Source organism: Heterocephalus glaber, unplaced genomic scaffold (genome assembly GCF_053883595.1).
Source record: "Heterocephalus glaber isolate CG9 unplaced genomic scaffold, H.glaber_assembly_v1.0 deba00001444, whole genome shotgun sequence".
NCBI lineage: Eukaryota > Metazoa > Chordata > Mammalia > Rodentia > Bathyergidae > Heterocephalus > Heterocephalus glaber.
Window position 1 is genome coordinate 19,641,484 of NW_028258297.1, and position 25,783 is coordinate 19,667,266.

General features: G+C 37.3%; 2 protein-coding genes across 6 annotated transcripts in view; one reads left to right on the top strand and one right to left on the bottom strand.

Annotated features, from left to right (window-relative positions):
* Plcz1 (phospholipase C zeta 1) overlaps window positions 1–12,013 on the top strand; it is a 560,968-nt gene extending 548,955 nt beyond the window's left edge. For 2 of the 3 annotated variants that reach the window (XR_015452165.1, XR_015452166.1), the window contains exons 21-22: window positions 4,903–5,137; window positions 7,237–12,013. Coding sequence is in view for 1 of the 3 variants with exons in the window: in XM_087213511.1 (XP_087069637.1) it covers window position 4,903 (1 nt within the window). In the remaining 2 variants the exon portion in view is untranslated. Of the gene's footprint in view, window positions 1–4,902; window positions 7,201–7,236 lie in introns of those variants that run through there. The other variant, XM_087213511.1, reaches the window with a different exon arrangement.
* The window catches only part of Pik3c2g (phosphatidylinositol-4-phosphate 3-kinase catalytic subunit type 2 gamma), a 326,458-nt gene continuing 304,074 nt past the window's right edge, over window positions 3,400–25,783 (bottom strand). For 2 of the 3 annotated variants that reach the window (XM_021259132.2, XM_087213484.1), the window contains exons 33-34: window positions 12,009–12,134; window positions 3,401–3,919 (exon numbers count right to left, since the gene is read on the bottom strand). In XM_021259132.2, coding sequence (XP_021114791.1) covers window positions 3,767–3,919; window positions 12,009–12,134 — 279 coding nt within the window. In that variant the 3' untranslated portion in view covers window positions 3,401–3,766. Of the gene's footprint in view, window positions 3,920–12,008; window positions 12,135–25,783 lie in introns of all 3 variants that reach the window. The other variant, XM_087213485.1, reaches the window with a different exon arrangement.

Sequence of the window (25,783 nt, forward strand, 5' to 3'; positions counted from 1 at the left end):
TGACTTTGGAAGATACAACTCACAATGCTCATATCCCATCTGCCTCAATTTAGATGGTACAGGCAAAACTGATGAGCTGTTAAATACAATGTTTTATTTTCATTTTATGAGAAATATGTAGTACCTCTACCAAAACCTTTGAACTTCATGCTGGATTATAGTGAAATGGAAAGGGCTGGCCTCAGTCCTGAGCTCCCCCAACCCCCCATGGTCTGATTTTTCTTCCCACTTCTGACTTCCTCTTGCACTTGGGGGGCTAGTACACATTTGTGGACACTGAACAAGCACGTTCAAGCTACATCCACACACCTGGCAGGCAGCCTTCCCTGGGCCACCAGGAGCCTCTCATTGGTGTCACTGACTGAAGCATTCTGCCTTCAGATGAATGGACCCAGACAGGAAGTCTGCAGAGGTTAGCTGGTCAGGGAATTCTGGGATGCTTAGGTATCTAGAATGATCTAGAATGAAGGTTGTGGGTGTGGGTAAGAGTAACAACTATAGGAGGCAGAATTCTCTGCTGTGAGGACACAGGAAGAGCTCCTCTTTCCTGTACCTGAGGCTGTACTGTTGGTAAACAAAACCTCTAAAATTTTAAGACTTAATGTCTAGTGAAAGGAGGCAAAACATAAATAAACAATCAAAATTAAAAGTACATAGACTGTTCAAAGTGATAAACACATAAGAAGAAACCTAGAGCAGAGTAGGAAGTATCTGGTGTACATAGGGTGACATACAATGTTTAGGGTGAGCTTGAGAGAGATGGGAACTTCTGAGGAAGACCTGAGAGGTACAGGGATTTGAGAAGGTATACATGGAGGGAAAGCACATTTCAAGAGGAAGTTGCTGGCTGATCAAAAACACTAAGAATGAAGCCTGCCTGGAGTGCTCAAAAAAGAGGCCAGTATTTCCTGAATGCTCTGAGCACAGATAGAATAAAAGTTAAAATCAGAGAGATAGCTGATGGGAGGTCAGATCACACAGGGGCTTTTAGGTTATTTTAAAGGCTTGGGCTTTTACTTTGAAATTAGACGCCCTGTGGAGTTCTGAGCAGAAGACTGCATGATTATTCTTGGTACTGAGATAGGAACAGACTTTCATAGGCACAGGGAAAGCACACGACCAAGGAGACTGTGGAAGGAAAAGATGATGATAGCAGGAACTTGGACCAGAGGAGCAGCAGGTAGAATATGATACATGATTGGATTTGGGATATATTTTGAAGGTCAAACCATTAAGAGTTCCTAATAGATTGGAGTGAATAAGTGGATGAATATGTACACAAACACACACAAACACACACAGACACAGAGAGAGAGAGAGAGAGAGAGAGAGAGAGAGACACAGAGAGAGAGAGAGAGACAGAGATTAAGGATGATGTTAAGATTTTTCTTTTTACTCTGAATAACTGAAGGATGGATTTACTATTAAGTAAGAGGGAAAAGGCTGAGATAAAACAGGCTTACAGGGAAATATCCAGAGTGTAGTTTTGGAAGAAAATGAATGTGAGATATTTATTAGATATTCAAGGGGCATACTGAGTAGGCAATTAGGTATGTAATCCTAGAAGTAGGGAGAGATTCTGGGCTCAAGTTATAAAGCTGGGAATCATGAACATATCAGTGATATTTAAAGTCCTGAAGCTAGACAAAATCATTAAGGAGGTAAAAATTGGTGAAGAGGAGCAAGGGGTGAGCCCTTAGGCACCCCAGCATTGCACAGTGTGGTGAACCTTCACTGAGAATGAGGCAAAGCCCAGAAGGGTGTGGTGCCTGGAAGCCAAGCAGAAAACTGTATTGCAGATGGCAGAATTGTTGATAGTGTTCGATATTATTGATAGATAAGATCAGAATAGGGCTGAAAACTGACCTCTGGATTTCGCTACTCAAAGGTCAGTAGTGACTTGACAGAAGCAGCTTTGTGGAGGTGGGAGGTGGCAAACAGCTGCTTATAATGGGTTTGAGAGGAAACTGGAAGTAGGAGAGGCAGCCCTGGGGAGGAGCTTTCCTGGCCCTAGGATCGGTGTTAACAAGTCACCATGTGGAGGGCGAAGTGGGGTAAGGGTAAACTTTTTCTATTCTGGAAAAAATAATACCGTGATTGTATGGGGAAGAGAATCATCTTGTGGGGATTAGGAATCAATGTTTTTTGAGTAGAAAGGGGATTCATTAGTATTATTTCTGAGTGGGTCAGAGGGGATGGGGTCAGATGTAGAAGGAGAGGGACTGATTTTGGGTAGGCACATGTGGTACTGAGAGGTGGAGAGTAGAATCCACTCGGCGGTAGGCACAGTGGTGGAAATCTGTGGAGGTTTTCTTTGACAGATTCTAATCTCTTAAGTAAAAAAGGCAACACTCCTTAGTTTAGAGTGTGGATTAGGGGAGGAAGTGCTGTGGTTTCAGCAGAGAGAAGGGGGTATAATTATCATCTAACAGACAGAGAGCAGATGGCACCATAGCCTGCAGAATGGTTGCCCAGCAGCATTCAGAGTGCTCTGGACTTGCATCATCATGTATTTCAGAAGAGGCCCTATCGGCCCATAGCAGGCACTGAAATACTGTTCAATGAAAAAATATACAGACTTTTAGGTTATGTAGATGACCTAACAAAATAACTTAATTCATTTTTTTCATTCACACACAGCAAAATCTTGAATAAGTAAGCATTTAAAAATGTTAAGTAATTTGAATGGCAAGGATTTTTAAATGCATCCTGTTTGATTCTCTCAAATGTGGCATCATAGCGTCTTGGGTTATACCTCTATTTCCACCCAGGTGGAAATCTGTACAACTGTTCATTCGAGGCTTGGTGTCTATGAAGGTAGGTTGAGAAGTAAGGAAAGTTCTTGATGTGCAAAGATACAAGACATTTTGGACGGAGAAGAGAGTTTCAGCAGTTTGAGATATTGGAGTTTGGAGACAATGAAGTTTAAAATGTGATCATGCCTCTGAGTAAGAGAAATCCTGTGACAGTATTCATGAGTAATGAAAAATTACTGTGCAAAAGAGTTTCTTTCAACAATCAGATTTAAGAATTTCAGGCATTTATATTTTTGGTTTTCTTTCTTCCCTCCTTCCCTCTCTCCCTCTCTTCCGTTTTTTCTTGTGGTACTGGGTTTGAATCCAGGGACATCGTACCCCTGAGCTATGTCCCCAACTCTTTTTTAACTTTAAAATTTTGAGAACAGGTATCACTAAGTCACCCAGGCTGGCATCAAACTTGAGAGCTTTGTCCTAGCTCCTAAGTAGCTGGGATTACTGGTCTGTGCCAAAGTGTCTGGCTTGGGTTTCTGATAGAAAGTAACTTTGTTGGAGCTTATCAATTTTGTCAATAAATAGAATCATGAGTGGATATGTAGATAGCATATATTTAAATTAAAAAATTTATTACAGTTATACTTAGAATTTGAATTAATTGATTGGATTTATTGATTTGCTTCTCTTTCTTGGAAAATACATCAAAAATATTACTTTTAACTGTAGGCAAATAAGACAAAATGTGTACATATAGTGGATTTAAAGGATGTATTAAAATTGTCTTTCTTATTTTACATATTGAACCTTACACTTCATTTAAGGAGTAAAGATCCTAAAAAATCAAGGAAAGAACAAAGAGAGAATAAATAATTATAAAAGATAGATTTTGATCTCTTTTTCTTATGTCCTTAATACCCTATGCAACAAAGATGTCCTGCTTTTGTGATAAAGAGACCTAAAAGTGAAAAAAAGTACAAGTAGTTAATAAATAATGCATATGTTCATTGTAATGGTCAAATTATGCTGTTTCCCAATGGATACCATTTTTCTTCATTGAGCAGGACACTACAGAGCTGGATGTTAATTGCTCCCACAAAAACAGTTTTACTCTTCACAATAAGCATTAAGACATGTCCTTGGAGCTCTGCAACTTCATCATACACCACCTGAAAAAGGAGAGAAGCATGAAAATATAGATAGATAATAAATAACTATAAAAATAGTTATGACAAGCTTAAATGCATCTTTCTTTTGAATACTGCTTTTAATAAAAAAAAATTAGCTGCTAGTATCTTATGCCCTGGAGTGGATAAGTTAATATTAAAATCTTTCATTTCTAATGCTAATTCCAAAAAGGTAAAGCTCTACTAATATAAAGGAGTTTAATGACAGACTATTTCTCAAAGCACCTTAGAATATACTGACTCCATTAAAATTTACTCACTTCAAATTTAGTGAGACCATAAATTACTTTCTAGAAACAAATTAAAATATTTTTCATCTTTTCACATCCTTGATTTACTGAGTATCATTGAACACCATATTTCTGAGTTAAGGTAATGAGGAAGACTGATTCCTATGATTTTCTTGTGCTATCTAAATGTAGTACAACAGTATTTCCTTGTGTATATAGAGAAATCACCCTATGATTACTTTTTTACTTAAAATTGCTTAATTTTTAATTATGAAAGTACACATTTATTCAATAAAATATGTATGAAACAAAAAAAACAAGAAGAACAAAGAAAAAAATTTGAATTTCCACCACTGGGATATAGTTACGGTTAACATATTGTTGTTCTTTCTGTTTTCTGTACATAAACACATCCTAAGAATCTGACATGCAATTACACTGTATATGCAGTTTTGTGTCTTATTCTTTTTCATGTGACTCTTTTTTAAAAAAAGTGATCTGCACAACTGCGCTTTATAATATCCAGGAAGCAAGTTACAGGCATTACCATTTGGAACCTGCTGGGGTAAACAGAAGTTGAAAGTGTAGTACTACAAAGACAGCAGTTACCCACATGAAAGGGGGTGGGGGACTGAGTGGAAATCTGACATGGTTGCCAGGGAAACGTGTTAGAACTTATTTAGAAAAGGAGTTCCACAAGATGCTACTAACTTGCTTTTTTTTTTGGTACCGCAGATTGAACTTGGGACCTTGTGCTTGTGAGGCAGGCAGAGGAAATCAACTTGCTTTTTATAGGCACATTACAAGATGGAAAGAAATGTTCTCAATATATGCTACCCAGAGGCAGAAAGAAGCCCCGTGAGCTGACTGGGAGGTCTCCTCAGTGAGTGTGGATGTGGTGTCTGCACCTTTGCATAGCACAGAATACCACTTGTGAACACATTGCCTTCTCAGTGACGTTCAGTTCAAGGTCAGTCTACTTGTTACCCTGGAAATCATTCACTTGGGACATGACCAATCAAGGGACGTGAGATACAACATGGTGTCAATCCCTCTACCTCTGTTTAGGATTTCTTCTGACCACCCACCCCTTCTAGAATCTTACTTGCATTTTTTCAGTTTTCTAGTGTTTCTCATTTAAATTTTTTTCTCTCATCTATTGAGTTCTCCTATGGTAATAAAAGGTTTAAAGAACTACTTTAAACAAAACCTCACACCTCTAATTCATGTTCTTTAACTGAAGCTGGATACCTAATTCTAGAAAACTTTCCAGGTCTTCCAAAGAACCTCCTCTTCTCTTTCATCTGCAGTGATCTCTGAGCTTTCAAAATAATTCTCCATTTCCCTTCCTATAACATTCTCAGCAGATGAACTTCTCTGTGGTTCTACAGAAAAAACAGATGAAGGAGCTCTGAAAGTGTCATAGTGTATGAAGCACAAAAATGGAATAACTCCAAGCACCAGGCCTCTGGAAAAATCTGGCTCAAAGACTCTGTGCATTGTATAAATAAGTCCTGAAAATGTAAAGTTTTAAAATAATACATCAGTGAATTATATTTACATGAATCTATTATTACCTGTTTTCTTACTTGCATAGTGGTGCTAATACTTACTTTTAGCACTGTGGGGAAAAATAAATGAGAATAATATCAGCTTTACTACAAAGCCTGGCCTCTATGCAACTCTAATAAATTACAACTAAAACATATCCATCAAATATATGAAAAAGGGAATTATTTCTTGGTGTTTTGTATCAGCTTTTCTGGAAAAAAAAATAGGTTCCCTTGGCTATCTAGCAAGCTGAAAGTTCAAGGAATGACTTTAGGAATTAATTATCTTCTTGGTGAATATGCTAACATTTGAACTGCCAAAGTTTATATTACATAATGGATTTTTAAACCTCTCCTTCATTATGCAAGTTATTTTCTTAAAAGTGACAGTTTTATAAACATGTAATTATTGCACATCATGTATGATATACATCTTTTTTAATTGTTTTACTGCACCCATAACATTTTTTTCAAAAAGACATTCTTTTTTTGAAAAAAATTGTGCAATGAGTAATTAGTGGGTAATGCTACAGAAGTACACAGATAAAAATATTCTTTGAGATGTTTTCACAAAATGATTTAATATGCATTCTGCCTTTGTATAAACAGAACCATAAATGAATTGTTCTTTTAATTTCGCTTTATAATACTTTTCTACCCATAAGCCCGAGCCAAGTCTTCACTACCTTCTGACAAATACTGAATCTGTGGATGTGGAATTATTATATTCAGTAGAAAACCTTTAATGTAATTGGTATCTATTAAGTTATAAACAAGCATTCACTGTACATTATTGACACGAAGGTCTAGTAAATAATTTTAGAGTACGTTTCCATGATTGCAGTGGGAGAACAGTAAGACAGAAATTGGTGTGTCTAGAGCTGGTGGAAAGAGTTTTGAGGAGGCAGGATGATGAAAGAGTTCAAAACAAGTGCAGTCAGGAGGACTGTGTGGGTGGAGAGGGTATAGTAGGGTGGGAGTAAACACAGTTTTGGGGTCAGGCAATTCTAAGCTTGAAAGCAAGTTACAGGACCTCTGGGCCTCAATATCTTCATTTACAAATATAGCCAGGTGTTGCTTAATGATGATTTATGTTCTGAAAAATATCCCTTTAGGTGTTTTGTTTTGTGAGCATCAGGCTGTGCTGGTGCAAACTAATCTGGCTACAATGCTGGTGGGTGAGGTAATTTTATGGAACCACTGTCTCATATGTGGTTCATCCTTGACTGAAACATTATTACATGGTGCATGATTGTACAATTCTCATTATATTATAGAAATCAGATGACATGATGAACAGGTAAGAAGAAGTATGGGTTACTGAGTGTACCGTATACCTAGCCCTGAGCCCCAGTCACTGCATACAGTATTCTGCAAGAGATTTTAAGACCTGTGAAGCACTTAGGACACTCATGCTCTGTCCTTTCTAATTTTTTTCACACGTTATAACAAGATAATATCTAAGAAAAGGATGCAACTTCCAAAATACGTTGACTATAACAATGTAATTCTCTTACAGGAGAGAAATGCTGCACTTCTAGTGAATCATTTGAAAATGATGATGTAACAAGATGCCAAAGGTACTAGAGAGGAAAGAGCAACAGGTTTGGAGCTAGAATCCCTGCTCTGCTTCTGAAGGCTGTTATGGCAGCATGCTGAGCATCCTCTCCCCAGCTCCAGATGCACTTGAGCACAGTCTTGCCTTCACTGGGATTTGTATGTGGCAGAGCTTTTCAGGGAGACTGGCAAAACCTGTAGAGACACATTCTGGGAAGTGTCAAATAAGGGAGCTGGGCCCTGTACCAAAGCCTGAGGCTCTGAAGGGTGGAGCTTCTGCCATTTGGCAGTGTCCCTGACCCAGCTTCTCTCCTATCTGAATATGACAGGCCTATGCATAAAAATGGAAAGAACTATTTTCATGAAAAACTTTGTAATACTTGGTATGCAATGTGATATCCCTTTTGTATTCATCTGAGAGATTTCTATAAAAATAAAGGGAGTGAGGACACCCTCTCTGACTTCACAGCACATTGCCTGGTTTTGGCAGCCCCATTGCCGTGAGTGGCTGGTGATGCAGCAGTGCAGTCTACAGAGGTGGAAGTGGGGCAGATACTTACAATAGGGTGGAGCTGTGTGGTAACTCTCTGGAGCCTCTCATGAGCCCAGGGCTTACTAGTAAGGACATCTAGTAAGGTGTCCTTAAAGATGTGCAGAAATACATTAGGGATTTGGCACAATGATGGGCCTGATGTCACACACAGGGAAAGAGGAAGTAAAATCAGATATGGAAGGAGTGTATTTTATGCATTTCTTATAAATATTCCTGTGTATGGTACAGACACAGTATAATAGGAGAAAAATGAGACTATTGTGGCCCCTTTTTCTCTCGTGGCTGTCCAAATTCAGCCGGGTCCCTTGCCAAACTCGTTTATGTGATGATCTCTTGCTGTCTTGATGACTGTTATTAAAATAGTTCCTTATGCACACATTGCTTCAAATTTCTGTTGGACCAGATTATGCTCATTTTGGAATTGGCTATGCATGGACTCTGTTTTTGTTTTTACAGTAATTTAAAATGTGGCCAAAGTATAAATAGTGTTTGTTTGTGCCACAAATACAGTCAAATTCTGAAAGTATTGTAGTGATTTCTGATCAGTGAACTGTGGGTGTATGAAGACCTAGAAGTATTTCAAGGCATCAAGAAATTATTTACACATCTAGAATTACAAAGTAATCTCCAAGCATGAGTTTTTATTGCTGCTTTTATGATACACAAAGCTTGAAGTAAATTAAATGTCAGTTTACTTAAATTATCCTGAATGTCTAGTGGCTTTTTATTATTATGCATTTTCTTAGATTAAAATACTTATGTATAGCATAGATCAGAGAAGTTTCTGGACAATAAGATATGGGGTCTGACATTCAAAGAGCACAGAAAGAAACAAATAATATATTGTTGGAGAGTGTATATCTCTAGCTATTGTCACTATGAAATATAACAAAATGTCAAAATATCTTTCCTCATTGATTTATAGTGTCTCTGTGCATATAAATATATTTATATTTTATATACATTTACATTTTATACACACAGTGTCACTTACAAAACTGCTGAAAATATTTACTCACACCCTTTGAGAAGTAACTAAGTGTTAAAGACACCAGGAAAAATGAGCCATTTTCCCCTTCCTCAAGAAGATTATACTACACTACAAGAAAAAAAATGTTTACAACCAAATAAAATATTCTAAGTGTGGGGTAGGAATGCAGGCGGTGAGCTTGTGCACAGAGTCCAGTGCAAGGTAAGACTCAAACGGGCGGAGAAGGGACGAGTGGGAGGAATGGTCCCCCAGCCCTTCACAGAGGTCACAGCAAGAATTCAGGCAATGACAAGCCTCCAAAGTGACCCGAGAACCTGGATAAATGTGGACAAAGAGGGTATGAACACAAATATTCCAGGGTGGCTTTAGACAAAGGTGCCAAAGAAATGTGATGGAAGAAGAAGCACATTGTTAACAAATGATGCTGAAATAATTGCGTTCGTATGAGGAGGTGGAGGGAAATTAAACCTCATACTTTATGAAAATATTAACTCAAAATAGACAATGTAATTAAATAGAAAATGTAAAACTATAAAACTTACAGTAAAAAATATAACCAAAGTCTTTGGGTCTTGGCACTAAGCAGAATTCTTAGACTCGACACCAAGCGCAGAATCCATAAAAGGAAAAATTGGTAAACTCTGTGACAATTAAAAACTTTCACTTTGTGAAAAAGCTTATGAAGAGGATGAAAGGAAAAGCTATAGACTGAGAGAAAATATTTGTAAAACACATATCTCACAAAAAACTAGCATTCAGAATAAATAAAGAATGCTCAAAAGTCAAGAGTAAAACTGCAACCATTTTAATTAGAAAATGATGAAGGTCATGGCAACTTATTTTCTCAAAGAAAATATATAGAAAAGAAATATAGTCCCCAAGAAAATATAAGCCCACGAATAGAAGTTCTGCATCATTAGTCATTAAGTAAATTCTAATTAAAGCCACAAGGAGATACTATACTATATCTTCCAAAAGAATTAAGATAAAAAATAGCAACAGGAAGTGCTGGAAAGAATGCAGGAAATTCCATCCTTCATACATGGAGTGTAAGATGGTACAGTAGCACCCTTTATGCGCTGGGGACACTTTCCAGGACCCCCAGTGGATGCCTAAAACCACAGATTGTACTGAATCCCGTTTTTCCCTAATCACACATGCTTGTGCTAAAATTTAATTTATAAATTAGGTCTGGTAAGAGATTAACAATAGTTACCATCAATAAAATAGAACAATGTAACAATATACTGTACTAAACTTATATGAATGTTCTCTCTCTCTCTCTCAAAATATCTTAGTGTACTGAACTCACTCTTCTTGTGATGATATAGGACTTTTAGAAGCAGCATTTTATAGCTTCTCTTTGGCATATCCAAATGGCCAGCATCATTACTTTTTTGCTTTGGGGGCGGGCCATTATTACTTAAAATAAGGATTACTTGAGCACTTTGATAGTGTTATAGTATCAAAGATAACTAAGAAATCTACTTGGTGAGTAATGGGCAGGTAGTGCATTGAGTATGAATATACTGGACACAGGGATAGGTCACGTGGGAGGAGTGGGATGTTGTGAGATTTCACCACACAACCCAGAATAGCATGGAATTTAGAACTCATGAAATTTTTTTTCTGGAATTTTCCTCTTAATAATTTTAGACTGTGACTGACTAAAACTGCAGAAACAGAAACTGAGAAGGGACTACTGCACAGGTTCTCTGTCATTGGAAGGTGTCTTTGACAAGGGAAAGAGAAGAGGGAAGCCTGGCTTAAAAGTGCCTAGGAGCCACTAAATGAAGCTCTCCAGGAATCAGGAATCAAAAGGTTTAGAGACAAGCCAGGTCTTGAAGAATTAACTCAGATATGACTTACATAGAGTTGATAAAATTTATAAATACACATACATAAGATAATGGTGAGGGTGCATACAGCTGTCCATTAGTATCCCAGATTCCCCAAGGACACCCAAATCCAAAGATGCTCAAATCCCTTATATAAAATGCATAGTATTTGCATACTGTCTACACATATCTTCCTGAATGCTTTAAATCATCTTTAGACTACCAATGATACCTAATACAGTGTACATTCAGTGTAAATAGTTGTTACACCACATTGTTTAGGGAATAACGGTGGAGAAAAGTCTATACAAGTTTGGTACAGATGCAATTTTTTCCCTAGTATTTTCGAACAGTGGTTGGTTGAATCTTAGGGTACAGAACCTGTAGATAAGGAAAGTCCTACTGTGTATGAAGAGGAGGAGAGAGTGGACCATGGAATGCAGTATGAGAGAAAAAGATGAGGGAGATTGCAAGAAATAAGGCACAGCAAATAGGTCAGTAGTGCTGCAGTCGTGCTCCTGAGCACGTGGCTGTGTGAGTATAGGCTGGGGCTCACTGAGTTCAGCAGTTAGGAGTGTGTTGATGCCACCAGAATAAAGCACTAAAAATAAAAGTCAGAATCCATATTCCCAAAGGATTAAAAGGTAAATGGGAAGTAATGAGGTGACAGCAAGCAGTGACAATTAATTTTGCAAAACTTAAAGGGGATAGGGAAGGAAAGGAAATTTCTGTGGAAATGCTAAAGTAAGAAAGATGTTTTTGTTTTTTACTGATTCCTGAGGGGAGCATCTGAGCATCTTTTGGATGAGACAGCTGGAAGAAAGAGCGAGCAACCAACTGAGAAAGGTAGGGAAGAGACAGAAAAGGGTTAACTCAGGAGGATAAATGCAGGGGTTTGCCTTAGAAGTTAGAAGACTGGAAATTCAAACTGTATGTTATAAATTATAGTACTATTTATAATACATTAACTTTAATTTGTATTTTTTCAGTGTTTCAAAAGAGATTTTGTGAGATTTACTGTTATACACTGGGTAGTTTATGATAAAATTATTAGGTAAAGAAAATCAAATAAAGGAGAACAAGGTTAGAGAAAACAAGATGAAGTCAGGGACAAGCATCTGGATTTTGCTAGAGGTTCGCCAATGTGAAAATTGGTCCATTAGAGCTTTGAAAGCAGTATCTGTAGTTTCCAGTTCTTATAGCATCTAGAAGAGTTATCAGCATATTGTGACTATTTTGAGAAATATATTTCCTTTACGGAAATGCTGCCAATTACTGCAGCATTGGTTGTTAAGCTAAAAAAATGGTAAGAAAAATACAAAATGACTGGACAGGAGATGAGTCATACTTACAATTTCATTGTAAGTGGGGTCGGTACATTTTGGAACTGATTTTGTTTTCCTCCTACGAACTTCACTGGGATATGGTAAAAGATAAAATTCAACATGTGCACTGGGCGCAGAGCCATCTGGGAGATGCTACAAAGGAAAATGGTTATAAATATTAATGTGTGCTGCTATCAAAGAAAACAAATACATAGCTACTAAATATCCAGACCAAAGGCAGGATCAGGATTTATTACAGTCACTATATCAGAAAATAAGAGAAAATCAAAAGAAATACATCATTGCTCAAAAAAAAATCTCAACTTCATTTTAAGAGAGAAAAATTGTTCACTTTAAATTAAGTATTGTGTCAGAGAAGTGTGTTTAAAAGTCCACTAAATATAATACATTTTAGGGTTTTTTTTACAGTAAAATCTAAATTTGCATGTTCGACAGCTATGGTCAAGAGGTGAATAGACTCAAGCAGAGACAGGAATTAAATGCCTCAGTATACAATACACCACTTGAAAACCAGAAAATAAAAAAATAAAAAATAAATTGAAGTTTAACACATACATGAGGTGTAGCATTCCGTGATATGTGTGCTGACATCATATATTACATCTTACAGAAATTTTATTAAACTAGTGATTACATCTACAACTTTAATATACTTATAGTATTTTAATATATCTACAATCATTTTCTTATCTAAGTTACTTTAATATATATTGTATGATCGCTTTCAAATGTTTTCTATGAAGTTCCAAATTTGTCAAGCTGCTGCCTGAGTAGCCAGCCAGGTGGGTGGCTCTCCAAACGTCCTTCCATCTTCCCCGATTCCCCACTTTTCTTTTCCATCTTCCCCTCAAATTATTATGATAATTTATATTTCTTAATATATCATTTGAAGAATGAGTCCACAACCTGAAAAAACTGGAAATCGCCATACTTGAAGGAAATAGATCTTACCTTTATAATTTTCACCCAATGGAGAGTAAATGACCCTAAATCTCTGAATACCAGTTTGACAAAATGAGAAATGGTCATAAAATTTACATTTATAAAGGATGACTTAAGGTCACGATTTGAGAATCAATGGCTTATTTTGTTTTCTACATTTTATTACATCTGTAATTTTCAACAAATATATCTTAATGTTCTGAAACACATTTATATTCACATGTAAATAACCAGTATCATCTCCACCCATATTAGCTTTAAGTTTATATCTCTCTTTGGTACTCAAGAAAGGATACTGGAAAGCAAATTATATGTATACATGACTTTTATTCAGTTAAAATCTATCAATGGCATAATTGTCAGTGACATAAAAATAAATATTTGAAAGGGTGGATTTTTTTTTCAGTAAAGAGGTAAAAGTGTTTTTGCTCTGTGTGATTCTTTCTTTTGTCTGCTGTGGAACCTGTGGGTCCCATACCTATGATCTCTGTGTGCTCCTACCTAGTGTTGAAGTCATAGTTTTGCAAATAGGTTTTCAGATTGCAAATCCAGGCTCTTAAATTTGCCAGGTACATGGCTTTAGGCAGGTGCAAAGGTTAATTTTGTGTGTCAGCTTGACTGGGTCATGGGATGCCTCAGCCTCTCATTAAACATTGTCTCCAGATGTGTCTATGTGTCTCGGGCACCAAATATATACCTAAATATTTCTGTGAGTGCCCTGCAGAGCTGAGAATGCTTAAAATCAAATGCACTATCTCATCCCGCCACTGGTAGAATTACGTTTACACCAACCTCACCAGGTGTCTGCTGTTATAGTGAGGGTACTGATGGGGAAAAGACTGGGATCTAGGAAGGTGGGATGAGAACTTGTGGGGAGATCCTGGTGAAAGTAGGGACATGGAGTTCCTAAATTCTGATGATTCTCCTTTGCTAGTGGAAGTGGCCTCCCTGCTGGCTTTCTATCCTTGTCTGAAAGTATTAATCCTGCACTGTCTGTGGATATGGTAGGGGCCTCACCTGAGCCAGATGCCATGTGAGACATAACTGATTTTCCTTAGTACCCCACCTCATCTCTCTTTGCTTCTAGACCTATAACTGGACTCAAGAACCAGCAGACTCTTAAAGGTATGATTCAAATTGTGACCGATAGGATGTATGCTATATCCCCCCAAAACTACTTGGGTTTTGTGATATTTACAGGCAGAGATCTGGGTAGCATGTATGACAACAGATACTAAGAGTGTGACATAATGGCATAAGGAATGAAAAATTATATCAAGTTGAATATTTTTTGTGTTCCTGCAGCGTAAGTCCCTAGGATTTTAGAGCAAAGCCTTGCCATCATACTCAGATAAAAACTTTTTCTTTGGAAACGGATCTTGACCTATTACTCGGTGTTAGTAGAGACAGACTATTTAACCACGTGCCACCAAAGTGTCAAATGCTCTGATTTGTCCATCACGAACTGGGTGTTACCTGACCACCAACCCATAAAGTTGGGTGTGCACTCCATCATCAAATTGAAGTGGCCTATATGCGACAAGGCCTGAGCAGGCCCTGATGGGATAAGAAATTACACAACATGGTCCAAATGATCAATATTTCCATTTCTGCTACTCTGTCTTTTTTTTCCCCAGCCTGCATCTATGGATTCCTAGAGAGTTCCCCATGATTTCTTTTTTAAGCTAGAGACTGAACCCAAGGCATTGTGCATACTAGAGCTAGCTTCTCCAGTTCCCTTTGATTGGTGACAGAGGAAAAGATGATCCAGGCCTGATTTATAGATGGTTCTGTACCATATGCGGGGGCCACCTGAAAGTGGAGAGCTGCAGCACTACTCCCTCTTCTGGAACATCCCTGAAGAACAGTGGTTTGGGAAATTCTCCCAGTGGGCAGAACTTCAAGTAGTGCACCTGTGAGTCTACTTTTTTTGGAAAGGGAAGTGACCAGATGTGTTTATATACTGATTTATAGGCTATGACCCATGGTTTGGCTGTACGGCCAGGGACTTGGAAAGAACACTGCTGAAAAATAGTTGATGTAGAAATCTGCAGAAGAGATATGTGGCTACATATCTCTGAATGGGCATAACAATGTAAAGCTATTTGTGTTGTATGTGAATGCTTATCAAAGGGTGCCCTCAGCGGAGAACGATTTTAATAATCAAGTATATAAAATGACCCACCTTGTGGACACCATTCAGCCCCCTTTTCCAGCCACCACCATCATGGTCCAGTGCACCCATGAATGAAGTGGTCATGGGGACAGGAATGGAAATTTTGTATCGGGTTGGCAACCTGGACTTCACCTCAACACCTTTGGTGGTGTGGCCACTGCCGAGTGTCTCATCTACTAAAGACAGAGACTGACTCCAAGTCCCAGAGATGGTGCCATTTTTGAGCCAGGAAGTTATCTGATGGCAGGTTGAATACATTGGGCCACTTCCACTAGGAAAGGGCAACATTTTGTTCTTACTGGAACAGAGATTCTGAATACAGATTTGCCTTCCCCACTTGCCATGCTTCTGTTAGAACTACCACCCCCTTCTGGACTTACAGAATGTCCATGTACCATCATGGTACTCCACACAGCATTGCTTCTGATCAAGGAACTCACTTCACAGCAAAAGAATGATGGTAGTGAGCCCAGGTTCATACATTCACTGGAGTCACCATGTTCCCCACCATCTTGAAATAGCTGGCTCCTATCCAATGATGGAATGGCCTTTTACAGACTCAGTTACATGCCAGCAAGGCACTGTAAAGTTTGTAAAGCTGGAAAAAGCTGCTCCAGGAGGCTTCTGTAGGCCCTGAATAGCATTCCACATATAGGGCTACTTCTTTTATCGCCAGGATTCTTGGGTTCAGGAATCAACCAGTGGGAAAGGAACTGGAACCATTAACTCTTATGCCCAGTGACCTACTAGCAACATCCATATTTCCTATTACCATAGGAACTTCTTGCTCTCTGCTGGCCTAGAGATTTTAGTTCCAGAGGGAGAAAGGATTCTGCTAGGAGCTACAACAATGATTCAAATGAATTATAAGGTAAGACTGCCACCCAGACATAGTTCTAAATCCACATGCAAAAAAAGTTACAGTGCTGGCTGTGGAGACTGGTCCTCATTATTGAGGGGAAACAGGACTACTACTCCTCAATGGAGATAAGAAAGACTATGTTCAAAGCACAGGAGACCCTTTAGGGTATCTCTGAGTATTACATGCCCCATGGTTAAGGGCAGTGGCAAAGGACAACAAAACAGGCAGGATGATTAATGGTCCAGACTGCAGTAATGAATGAGTTACTACACTCAGTAAGGAACCACAACCACCAGGGTTATGTACTGAAAGCCAAGAGCATGCAGAGTGAGTGAAGGTGGTTATGAGTACCAACTACAGCCACACGGCAGTTACAGGAATGAAGAGTAAGCTCAATGAGTATTTCCTCCTTGTCATGGATTTGAATGCATATATAGCAAATATCTTTGTTTTCTTTTTTCTCTTATTTATGTAACCTAAAATGTGTTGATTTTGTATCATAGAATTTAATTATTTAATTTTAGACCATAGAATTTAAGCTTGGGATATCAAGGAGGAAGGCAGACATCATTTAAGGACTTTTCCTCCTCTGAGGAAGGGGTTAGTATGTTTTCAGTTGTACACAACATAGTTGTATCACATCAGGTATAATTGTGACTTTGTTGTTGTCTTTATTAAATACTATAGTTAAAGAGATGCATAGAGGTGCCATGTTGATGATTGGTGGATTTAAGATGATTAATTTTATGTGTCATCTTGACTGGGATACTCAGATATGGGTTTAAAATTCTGAATATAGCTGTGAAGGTGAGTCTATAGAGTAAGTAGGGTATATTGTCTTCCCCAGTGCGAGTGGGCATTATCTAATACCTCAAGGGCTTGAATCCAACAAAAAGGTAAAGGTGGGAGAATTTTCTTGCTCCCTGATTGGGATAGGTCATCTCTTGCCTGTAGACTGCGACCCAAACCATCTGCTTCCTCAGGTGTTAAGCTTTTGGACTTGGGCTGGAACCAAACTGCCAGCTTCCTTGGATTTCCAGCTTGCAGAGTGTGGGGCATTTTGGTGTCCTTTAATCCCATAAACCAATTCCTCACAGAATATTTGTTTATATCTATGTCATTAACTGTATCTTCATTTGTATCTGTCCATATCTCATTGGTTTTGTTTCTCTGGTGAACTTTAATACACAAGAACCTTAACTTTTCAATGGACAAATTTCCTTATCTGCTAAGTGCAGATAAAAATGATGCTTATCTCATAGGATTTTAAAGATTAAATAAAATAAGCATGCAATTTGAGGACAGTGCTAGAAACAGTAAGACTCAGTAAATGTTAGTACTATTTTTATTTCCTATGAATTAAACATGAGCATACTATATGCTCTGATTGACAAGATAGCCTTAATATATTATGACATTTATGGAGAGCAGGGTTTCTCAACCTTGGCATTATTACATTTGGAGTCAGATTAATACTTTTAATTCTCTGTTGTGGAGAGGTGTTCAGTGCATTGTGGGATGTTTTTTGTAGCATTCCTGCCTCTACCAACTAGATGCCGGAAACACCATCCTCCTACTTATCAACTGAAAAATATCTCCAGACACTGCTAAATGTCACCTTGGAGGAAAAATTGACCCCAATTGAGAACCACTGGTGTGGTATGACTCCCAAATATGAATCTCTAGTTGAACACTAGCCTAGTGATCTGTAGATATTCCCACCTGAATTTCTTCTTGGCATTCTTACACTCAATAAACTTTAATCAAAATCTATCTTCTATCCTTCCTCACAATGGCAAAAACATAGTTTTTCCAATTCATTAAAATTCTGTTAAATAGTATTCTTTTCCCTGGTACCTCACTTGTCCTTGATGCTCAAATCCAGCTCTATACCAAGATCCATTTCCCCACTTCCTGCTCAATTCATCTGCCTATACGTATTGTGATTCCTGACTTCTTATTATAACTGGATTTTAATTACTTTTAAGTCTTCCTGCTTTTCCAATTCTTTCTTTCTCCCTTCTACACATCACTGATATATTTAAATTTCTTATGAAGCTGCTTTGGTCATTTTACTTTTCTTCTCAATATGTTCAAGGCTTCCCTCTTGCCTGGAGACTAAATTCCAAGTGACACAAGGAGTGTATCAGTCTTCACCCGGCATTAGTCGCACTCAAGCTCTGGCCTTCTAGTTTCAAGTTAGTGTCCTTGACAAGGTCCTTGAGTATCCTGGCACTTTTAGAATGATAGAATAACACAAGTTTCAATTTTAGCTAGGGTTGCAGTAGAGGTGAGCAGCAGGTTTCATTTGTCCTTTACAGCTTTCAATGAAGACATTGATTTCTCAAGTCTTTTTTTTTTTTTTTGGTACCGGGGATCGAACTCAGGACCTTGCACTTGCAAGGCAGGCACCGGAACCACTAAGCTAAATCCCCGGCCCTGATTTCTCAAGTCTTTAAGGGAAACTTTTATTTCTCTTCATGTAACTATCTTATCAACATCAATGTTTCCATTCTGACCTGCATCCCATCCTGTTTCTTAAAGATAGCAAATAATTTATTAAATAAATGACTAGCTGTCTCTTCATCAAATACTTCTTATTATACCCTTTGCCCTTATGTTTATGCAAATTAAATTTTACTTTAAAATAACCCCTACTTGTCTAACTGCTTTACTCTGGATTTTTTTTTTTTAAACTCTGGCTTTAATTTAGATCTTCACAAAAATGTAGCAATGACCCAAAGAATCAAAAAGCTCAGGGGTACGAAGTTCTCATTCTACCCCCATTACATCCACACAACAAATTTCTTCATGTTGTCTAGAGGATTCTTTATTTATGGCAGATTGATGTAAAGTACTTGTAATGTCCAGTGTATCAGTGCTCCATTTCTAAAACTTTGACCTTATTCTATCTCTGAAATCATATCAGACAATGTGTGCTTACCCTCCTACTTTACCCATTCCTACCATTTTTACTGGAGCTGGATTGTACTGATATATAATTATTTGATCTCAGTCCCAAAATGAATCCATAGACATCCTCCTACTCCTCATGTTCACCAGAAGACTTGTCCTCTAATTTGTCATATTCTTTACTTCAGGCCTTGTGTACCTTCCTGCGATAGTCCTCACCTTTTTCTTGGATTTCCACTCCTTAACTCCTAGAAAATTCATCAACCAATGAGCACAATAGGCTACTTAAATCTCCCAGCAGATGATGGTGGCTTATCCATTTTCTTGAGGGTCGTAAGGACGGTAATCTATGAGCTGAATATATACTTTTATACTATATTTCTGTGCCTTTTCTCAACGGTGTAAATTCTTCCCATCTTGCCTCCTTTGTGAAGTACAAAGAAGAATCAAGAATAAATAGATATTTTCCTTTATTCTGCTTACACTGACTAAGGTATTCACATTTAACAGAGATGCCTTACAGGGACCTCTGGAGGGAGGCTGGAGGCTGGATGGATCTATATTAATCTAAAAAGTTCCCTACAGAGGGATTCATATGCCTTGAACATGCTACTGCTTTGTCAAATATATGTGGGTGGTCTTGTTAACATAACTTTAATATTTTTAAAGCACTGCTGTATTTATAATAGTTTATAAAATGATTTTATATATCTTAAATTTACTAGACATTAAAAGGATTTTGGTGACATTTGAAGACTCATTTAAAAAATACGCTTAAAAAGGGTCCCACTAGTTGAAGAGATTAGAAAGGAGGGATTTAGGATATTCTTAGAATTCACGTATGGAAAGATGTCTTTCTCAACTTCACAGTGAAATATAGGGGATTCTTAGCTTGGTTCTCATTTTAAGCTGCAAATCTTAAAATGTATGCATGCACATTAGTAATTCTTTGTCCACAATGATGACCTCTAAATGCTATTGTTTTAGTTGTATGAATAATTTAACATGCCAGTTTTCTGAGTTCACTTATTGCCCCAGATTGTATATAGCATATCAAATGGTTTTCAATGGTTTTCAAATTGTTCTTTTGGGCAAAGAAATAAATTGGGTCTTGGAAACTCAGTTACATTACTAAAACTGAGGGGAAAAAAGCAATAGCACGTTGGTACAAAAACAAAGCACAATCTAAACTGTGTATGAAGTAAATAAAATGACCCAACATTGTAGGGTATGCCAGTAACCCTTCAGTATTTTCATATGAATATCAAGGAAGATATTTATTTTTTATACAATAGCAATTAGAAAAACAACAACAATAATAGATACCACAAGCGAATGTTTACTATATTTGAAGCACTCTCTTAAAATTGTCCAGAAGCCAGTATTATTTTCTATTTTATGGAATCTACTGCCCTATCTTGACTCTATAAAGAAAAGCAAAGAACTTGCAGCACTTCAAGTTTTATAAAAAATGTTTAAGATACAGACAGTTTAAAAGTATGAGATACTGTGGAAACTTCTGTAGATTAATCCAAAGTTTAATTGTATTTAATAGGTTATTATCTTTTCAATGAATAATTTATGAGAATTTTCAATCATTTTTTAACCTAAATGTTTCCAATTATAGGATAAAATAAGCTTTAGTAGAAATCAACTGACAATGATTAAAATATGATAGGACTATCAAAATCTGAGGTTTATGCCAGAAACCAAACATCATAATAAAAAGCATTTTCTCATCTATGTGCCTGCCAAATTGCAATATTTAAGCTCAGGCTAGCCATTATAAAAGAGTCTTTTTTTAATAAAATATTGCACAAATACAAAAATATAATTAAAATGCTTTTTTGGGCTTTTATTAAATACTAAAATTATCTTTCCAACCTGTGTATGTTAGTTATTATAAGTGGGATGATTTCTGCTTTTCAGGAATTAAATTAGCATGGTCCTCTGCTTCATTTCATATCAATTTAACCCTTTAAGGAGAGTGTTTTCATCAATAGGTGATTTCTAATACCTGATTACTATGTGTCTAGCACTTTCGTGGCCTCTGAGAGAACAGAGAAAAGAGATCAAAATAGTTTCTGCCTTTAAAGAAAAAACTCACTAGTAGAAACCATTTCATTAGATAGATAGATAGATAGACAGATAGATAGATGACAGATTGATAGATAGATATAGAATCTGCTCTTCACATCTGTGGGTCCCACATTTGCTGGTGTGGATTCAACTAACTGCAGATCAAAAATAATGCTTTTAAAAATTATGCCTGTAATGAACATGCTGTCTTACCTGTAATTAGTACCTAAACAATACAGCGTAACACTATTTGCATAGCATTTACATTGAAGTATATACTATAATTAACCTAGAGATGATTTAAAGTATATAGGAGGCAAATATATGCCATTTTATATGAGGGATTTGAGCATCTACAGAAAGGTCCTGGGACCAATTCCCCACGGACTGAGTGGTATTTTCTTTTGATCCAATGTAGTTAACAACCCTCAGAAGTCACAGCATAGTAGATAGAATTCATTTTCTGACTCAGTGCATTCAAGCTGAATTGCTTCTAAAAATCCAGAATTCTGGATTGTGTCACTGAAGCACCTTGTGAAGTTTGGCCAGGTTTTGCCACATGGAAGAAGTTCAGCTTTACACCTCATTTATTTTTTTAGAATGTATTTGATACCAAATTCTTATGGGGTGTTTATCAGTTAACTGGTAATTAAATTCTTTTTTAAAAAATTACTAAATGCTTTAAATGATTCCAAATCTCCTGACCCTCAACCTCTCTTGTCAGGTGCTAAGACAAGTGGTGGCAATAAGAGAGGCAGACTCTGTTTTGTTAGTGATTATTGAAGAATGATTCAGAATAGATATTGGGTAATTAGATTTATGATGCTGTTGTGAATGCTATTGTAGGAGAAAGATTAGATTGCAAAAAGCAGAATCTAGTAATTTATAGGTAAAAAAGAATTGCCTGCCTATATCTTCAGATAATTTCCTATGTCCTATCATATTAAGTGACTTTGTCATGACTTAAAAACATATAGATATATAATGTGTCTTTCTGGGCAGTGGCTGTCAGGAACAAATACAGCTAAGAGTGTGTTAGTACAATAATGGGATGTGAATAACAAAATCTAGATTAAGAACTAAGAGCTCATAATTTTGAAGGTTTTAGAACTCAGTCTTATGTTGTAGAATCTCAGAGAAAGATTTTCACTTGCCAAATTTCAGCTGTTTTGTGAATGAGTACAAAATTTTCTAACTTTTTTTTTGGTGAAATGTATCCAAAAGTTCCTGAGAGCTCTTGGCACAAACTGAATGGGCAAAATAGCTTTTCATGATATTTGTAGAAAGCAAGTAAACTTAAGGAGAAAAAAAAAATCCCCAAAAGTCAGTGTATAAGCCATTCAGGAGAAGGGAGGAATCTACTACTAGCTCATTTGCAGGGCTGTAATGAGTTGAGTGGTAGGTGATACTTGTTTCTAGGTAGTGAATATCGCTGTGTGCTTACTTAAGAAAATTTTACATGGACAACTGAAAGTCACATATGTCAACTACTTCCTAAGGTAGCTAAGTCTCTCTTGGAGGAAAACAGAAAACTAAAAGCAGAAGAAAGAATATTCAGACACTCAGTAGGCTGAAGAGATGGGATGAGAGAACCTGAAATTTTACGAAATGAAGACCTATCTGGTGTAAGTTTGGGGTTTTCACTCTGATACTGAAGGACTTCCAGCACCTACATGTTAATATTTGCTGGTCAGGAAGAGTATTTTGGCATATTGCATAAAAAACGTGTGGTAGATTGACTAATGGTCAACTTGTAACACCCAGCTGAACTGAATCAGGGTGGTTTGGGCGTGGAGGATCCACCTGAAGATTGTTACCAATAGCCATAAGAAGAGAACTGCGGTGGGGAAGATCTTGGCCTGCTGATTTTCTAGGAGAAGCTTGCTGCGGATGGTTTTCCTGATGTGAACTAGGCTATTCTTGTAAGAGGAGGAGCTTGGGGCCTCACTGTTGCTGGGAATAGCTGCCATTCTCATCAGGGGAGCTCTGATCTTCACCGTGAACATCATTTCCTGGCTCTAATGTGGATCCCTCAGCTTGGTAAGACAAATCCTTCATCTCTCTGGTGTTGGTTTTCTGGCTTCCACCACGGGCCTTGGGCCTTCCTTGGGTGCAGATCCTTAATATGGACAAGCAAGAGACATTGCTGTGGGCTCTAGGCCACTGGCTGGACTCGAGGAGGACATTTTCTTGGACTCTAAGCCTTTAGCTGGACTTGTGTGGGAAACTGCTGGGATCTAGGCCCTCAGATGAATCCTTTGGGCTTCTAGTGTGCGCTTAATCTCTTGCATTCCTTTGCATTTGACTTTTTGGGTAATTACAAAATAATCTTATAAGTTATGTGTCCTGTATTTAATGTATTCCCTTGCCAAATCCTGCTGATTACAACAAAGGGAAATTTCTGAAATCACCAGAACTTACTTGTTTAATCTATCTTTTTGGAATTTTTTTGTATATTCAAAATATGGTACTAAATGAAATGAATATTTTAAAATAATTTGATAAATTTAAACTTTGAGCTTCTTGCTGTTCTCTATAAATCAATCTTTTAACATTTTCCTACTGATTCTTCTCTCTAAGCCTTTTTTTTTTTTCAGGTGAAAATGTAGAATTCAGGGATGTATGGAGAAAGGACAGAGATCAGAGGACAAGATGGTGAGAAAAATGCCCAGAGTGAGTAAATAAAATTCCCGCCAGGTGGAGACTTACACACTGATGGTTGTGTCATCTGGAGAAAAGGAGAGAGTCCAGAGTTTTGGAACATTTGGGAAAATAGTCCTCAATAAGAATTCACTTTCTTTTAAAGTGAGACAGATTAAATGCTTGACACTTGACCATCCTCTTTATTATCAAGTATTACAGACAGCAGAATTCACAGAGGAAAGCCATTGATATATAAATATAGTTTACATTAAATTGCTCAGGATTATAATTTTTACACTAAAGCAAATGTTCATTTATTTAGCAACTGTGTTTTAAGGATACAGTATTGTGCTAAGCACAGTGGAGCAAACAAAATATATTTCCCACACTTTTTCGTCCTTAACAATTTCTCAATACACTTACAACTACAGTGTATACTAAGATTATTAAAGTTTGAAGAGTTGATATAAGGCAGTGAATGCCAAATGGATGCTGTGTACAATGAATGTAAAAAGACCCTAAAGGAGGGGAGATGCACAGGAATGGGAGTGGCCCAGAAGCTTGTGGCAGGATAGAGGTTCAAGTTGGACTTGGGAAGGTGCACTGGCTGTAGAAGGTGAATAACTGGTAAGGAGAAGGAAGACATAGTCTGTTAGATTAAGAGATGGTGTTTGGTCAACAGTGAGTAAACCATTCAGACGGAATTCAAGTTTGGTGTTGGGGGTGATATCAAAGGTGGGTTATAGCTAGATTATGTAGCTCCTATATTAATTTTCTTACTGATGTATAAAAGAGTTTTGTGCAAAGAGACATTAGAAAAAGAAGAAAATTAAGGAGTGCGATAGTAATCAAAATAACTAATGAATGAATTAAAAGAGAATGCTCAATAGGATTTTGAGAATAACAAAGGAAAAATTAAGCAGATTTGCTGATGATTGTGAGTTAAAATGGGTCAAAACATATAAATTAAATTGCAGAGAACTTTTGATGGGGGTTATATGAGGATGGTACAGTGTTTCATAAAAATAAGTAATTCCAAATAAGAGCTGATTTTACTGGAAAGTAGAATACCGAATTTTGGAAATTTCAAGTTTAAAGAGATGGCAAGATACCAGAGTGTAAATGCCCATCTGACAGTTGGAAATATGTAAATGGAATTCAGAGAAAGATTAAAAATAGAGCTATAAATTTAGCAGTAATTCATATTATCTTCGAAGTCTCAGGACTGGTTGAAATTTTTAGGAAATTAGTTTCAAGATCTGAAGTCCTGAATATTGGGAAATATTCACACGACAGGCTAGGGGGGAAGTTTTCCTTTATTAAGTCACTACCCACATTTTCTATTTTAAATGTATAAGAGCTAAGGAAGCCTCAGAAAGCATATTGTCAGTGAAATTGAAAGAACATATAGACAGTGAAGTTTCACTGAGATCTTGGGAACAGAAAAGTTGAGTAAAGGAGACATTAAAGGTGTTGGCTAGTAAAAAGAGATCAGTGACAACTGGTTTATAGAAAAAACTTAGGTTTGATTTCATTACAAAAGAATTGGTAATCACCTGTTTCCTTGGCTAAGGACATCATAAGACCATAGAATATCTGCACCAGGGCTGGGTACTCTTCACTGTCCATGGCTTTGTGTCTTAGTCCTTGAAATTGGAGATCAATGTCATCAAGGGCCAACTCTGGAAGAGCAATCTTTTAATCCATGGACTACATGTCAAATATAATGGATTAGATGATTGTTATTAGAACACTGCCCTTCATTAAGAAGTTGGCTTTTATTTAGATTGAAACACATCCAGGATGGAACAGTAACAAGTTTCCTTTAAGAACCTAGATATTAAAAAATTGAAAAGCACTGGTATAATCTGAGGATTTATACCCAGAACACTGTTCCTTATATGTGGCAAACACTGCCTCTCTGAGCTTTCTTTTCACAATCCTCTTTTGCTGTCTTTGTTCTGAGCGTTGCAGTTCCCTTGGTGCCAAGTCCAGAGCACACATTGTCTGTAAAGCACCATTTATGGGGTGCAAGCAACTGAAGAAATGTTTTTCAAGGTGTGGTCTGTGGCCCCCTTGGTACACACAGGAGCCATGAATGTTCATGTTTTATAGCAATAGGGAGGAAAACAAGTCCAGAAATGGAAGGGAGGAGTGCAATGCCTG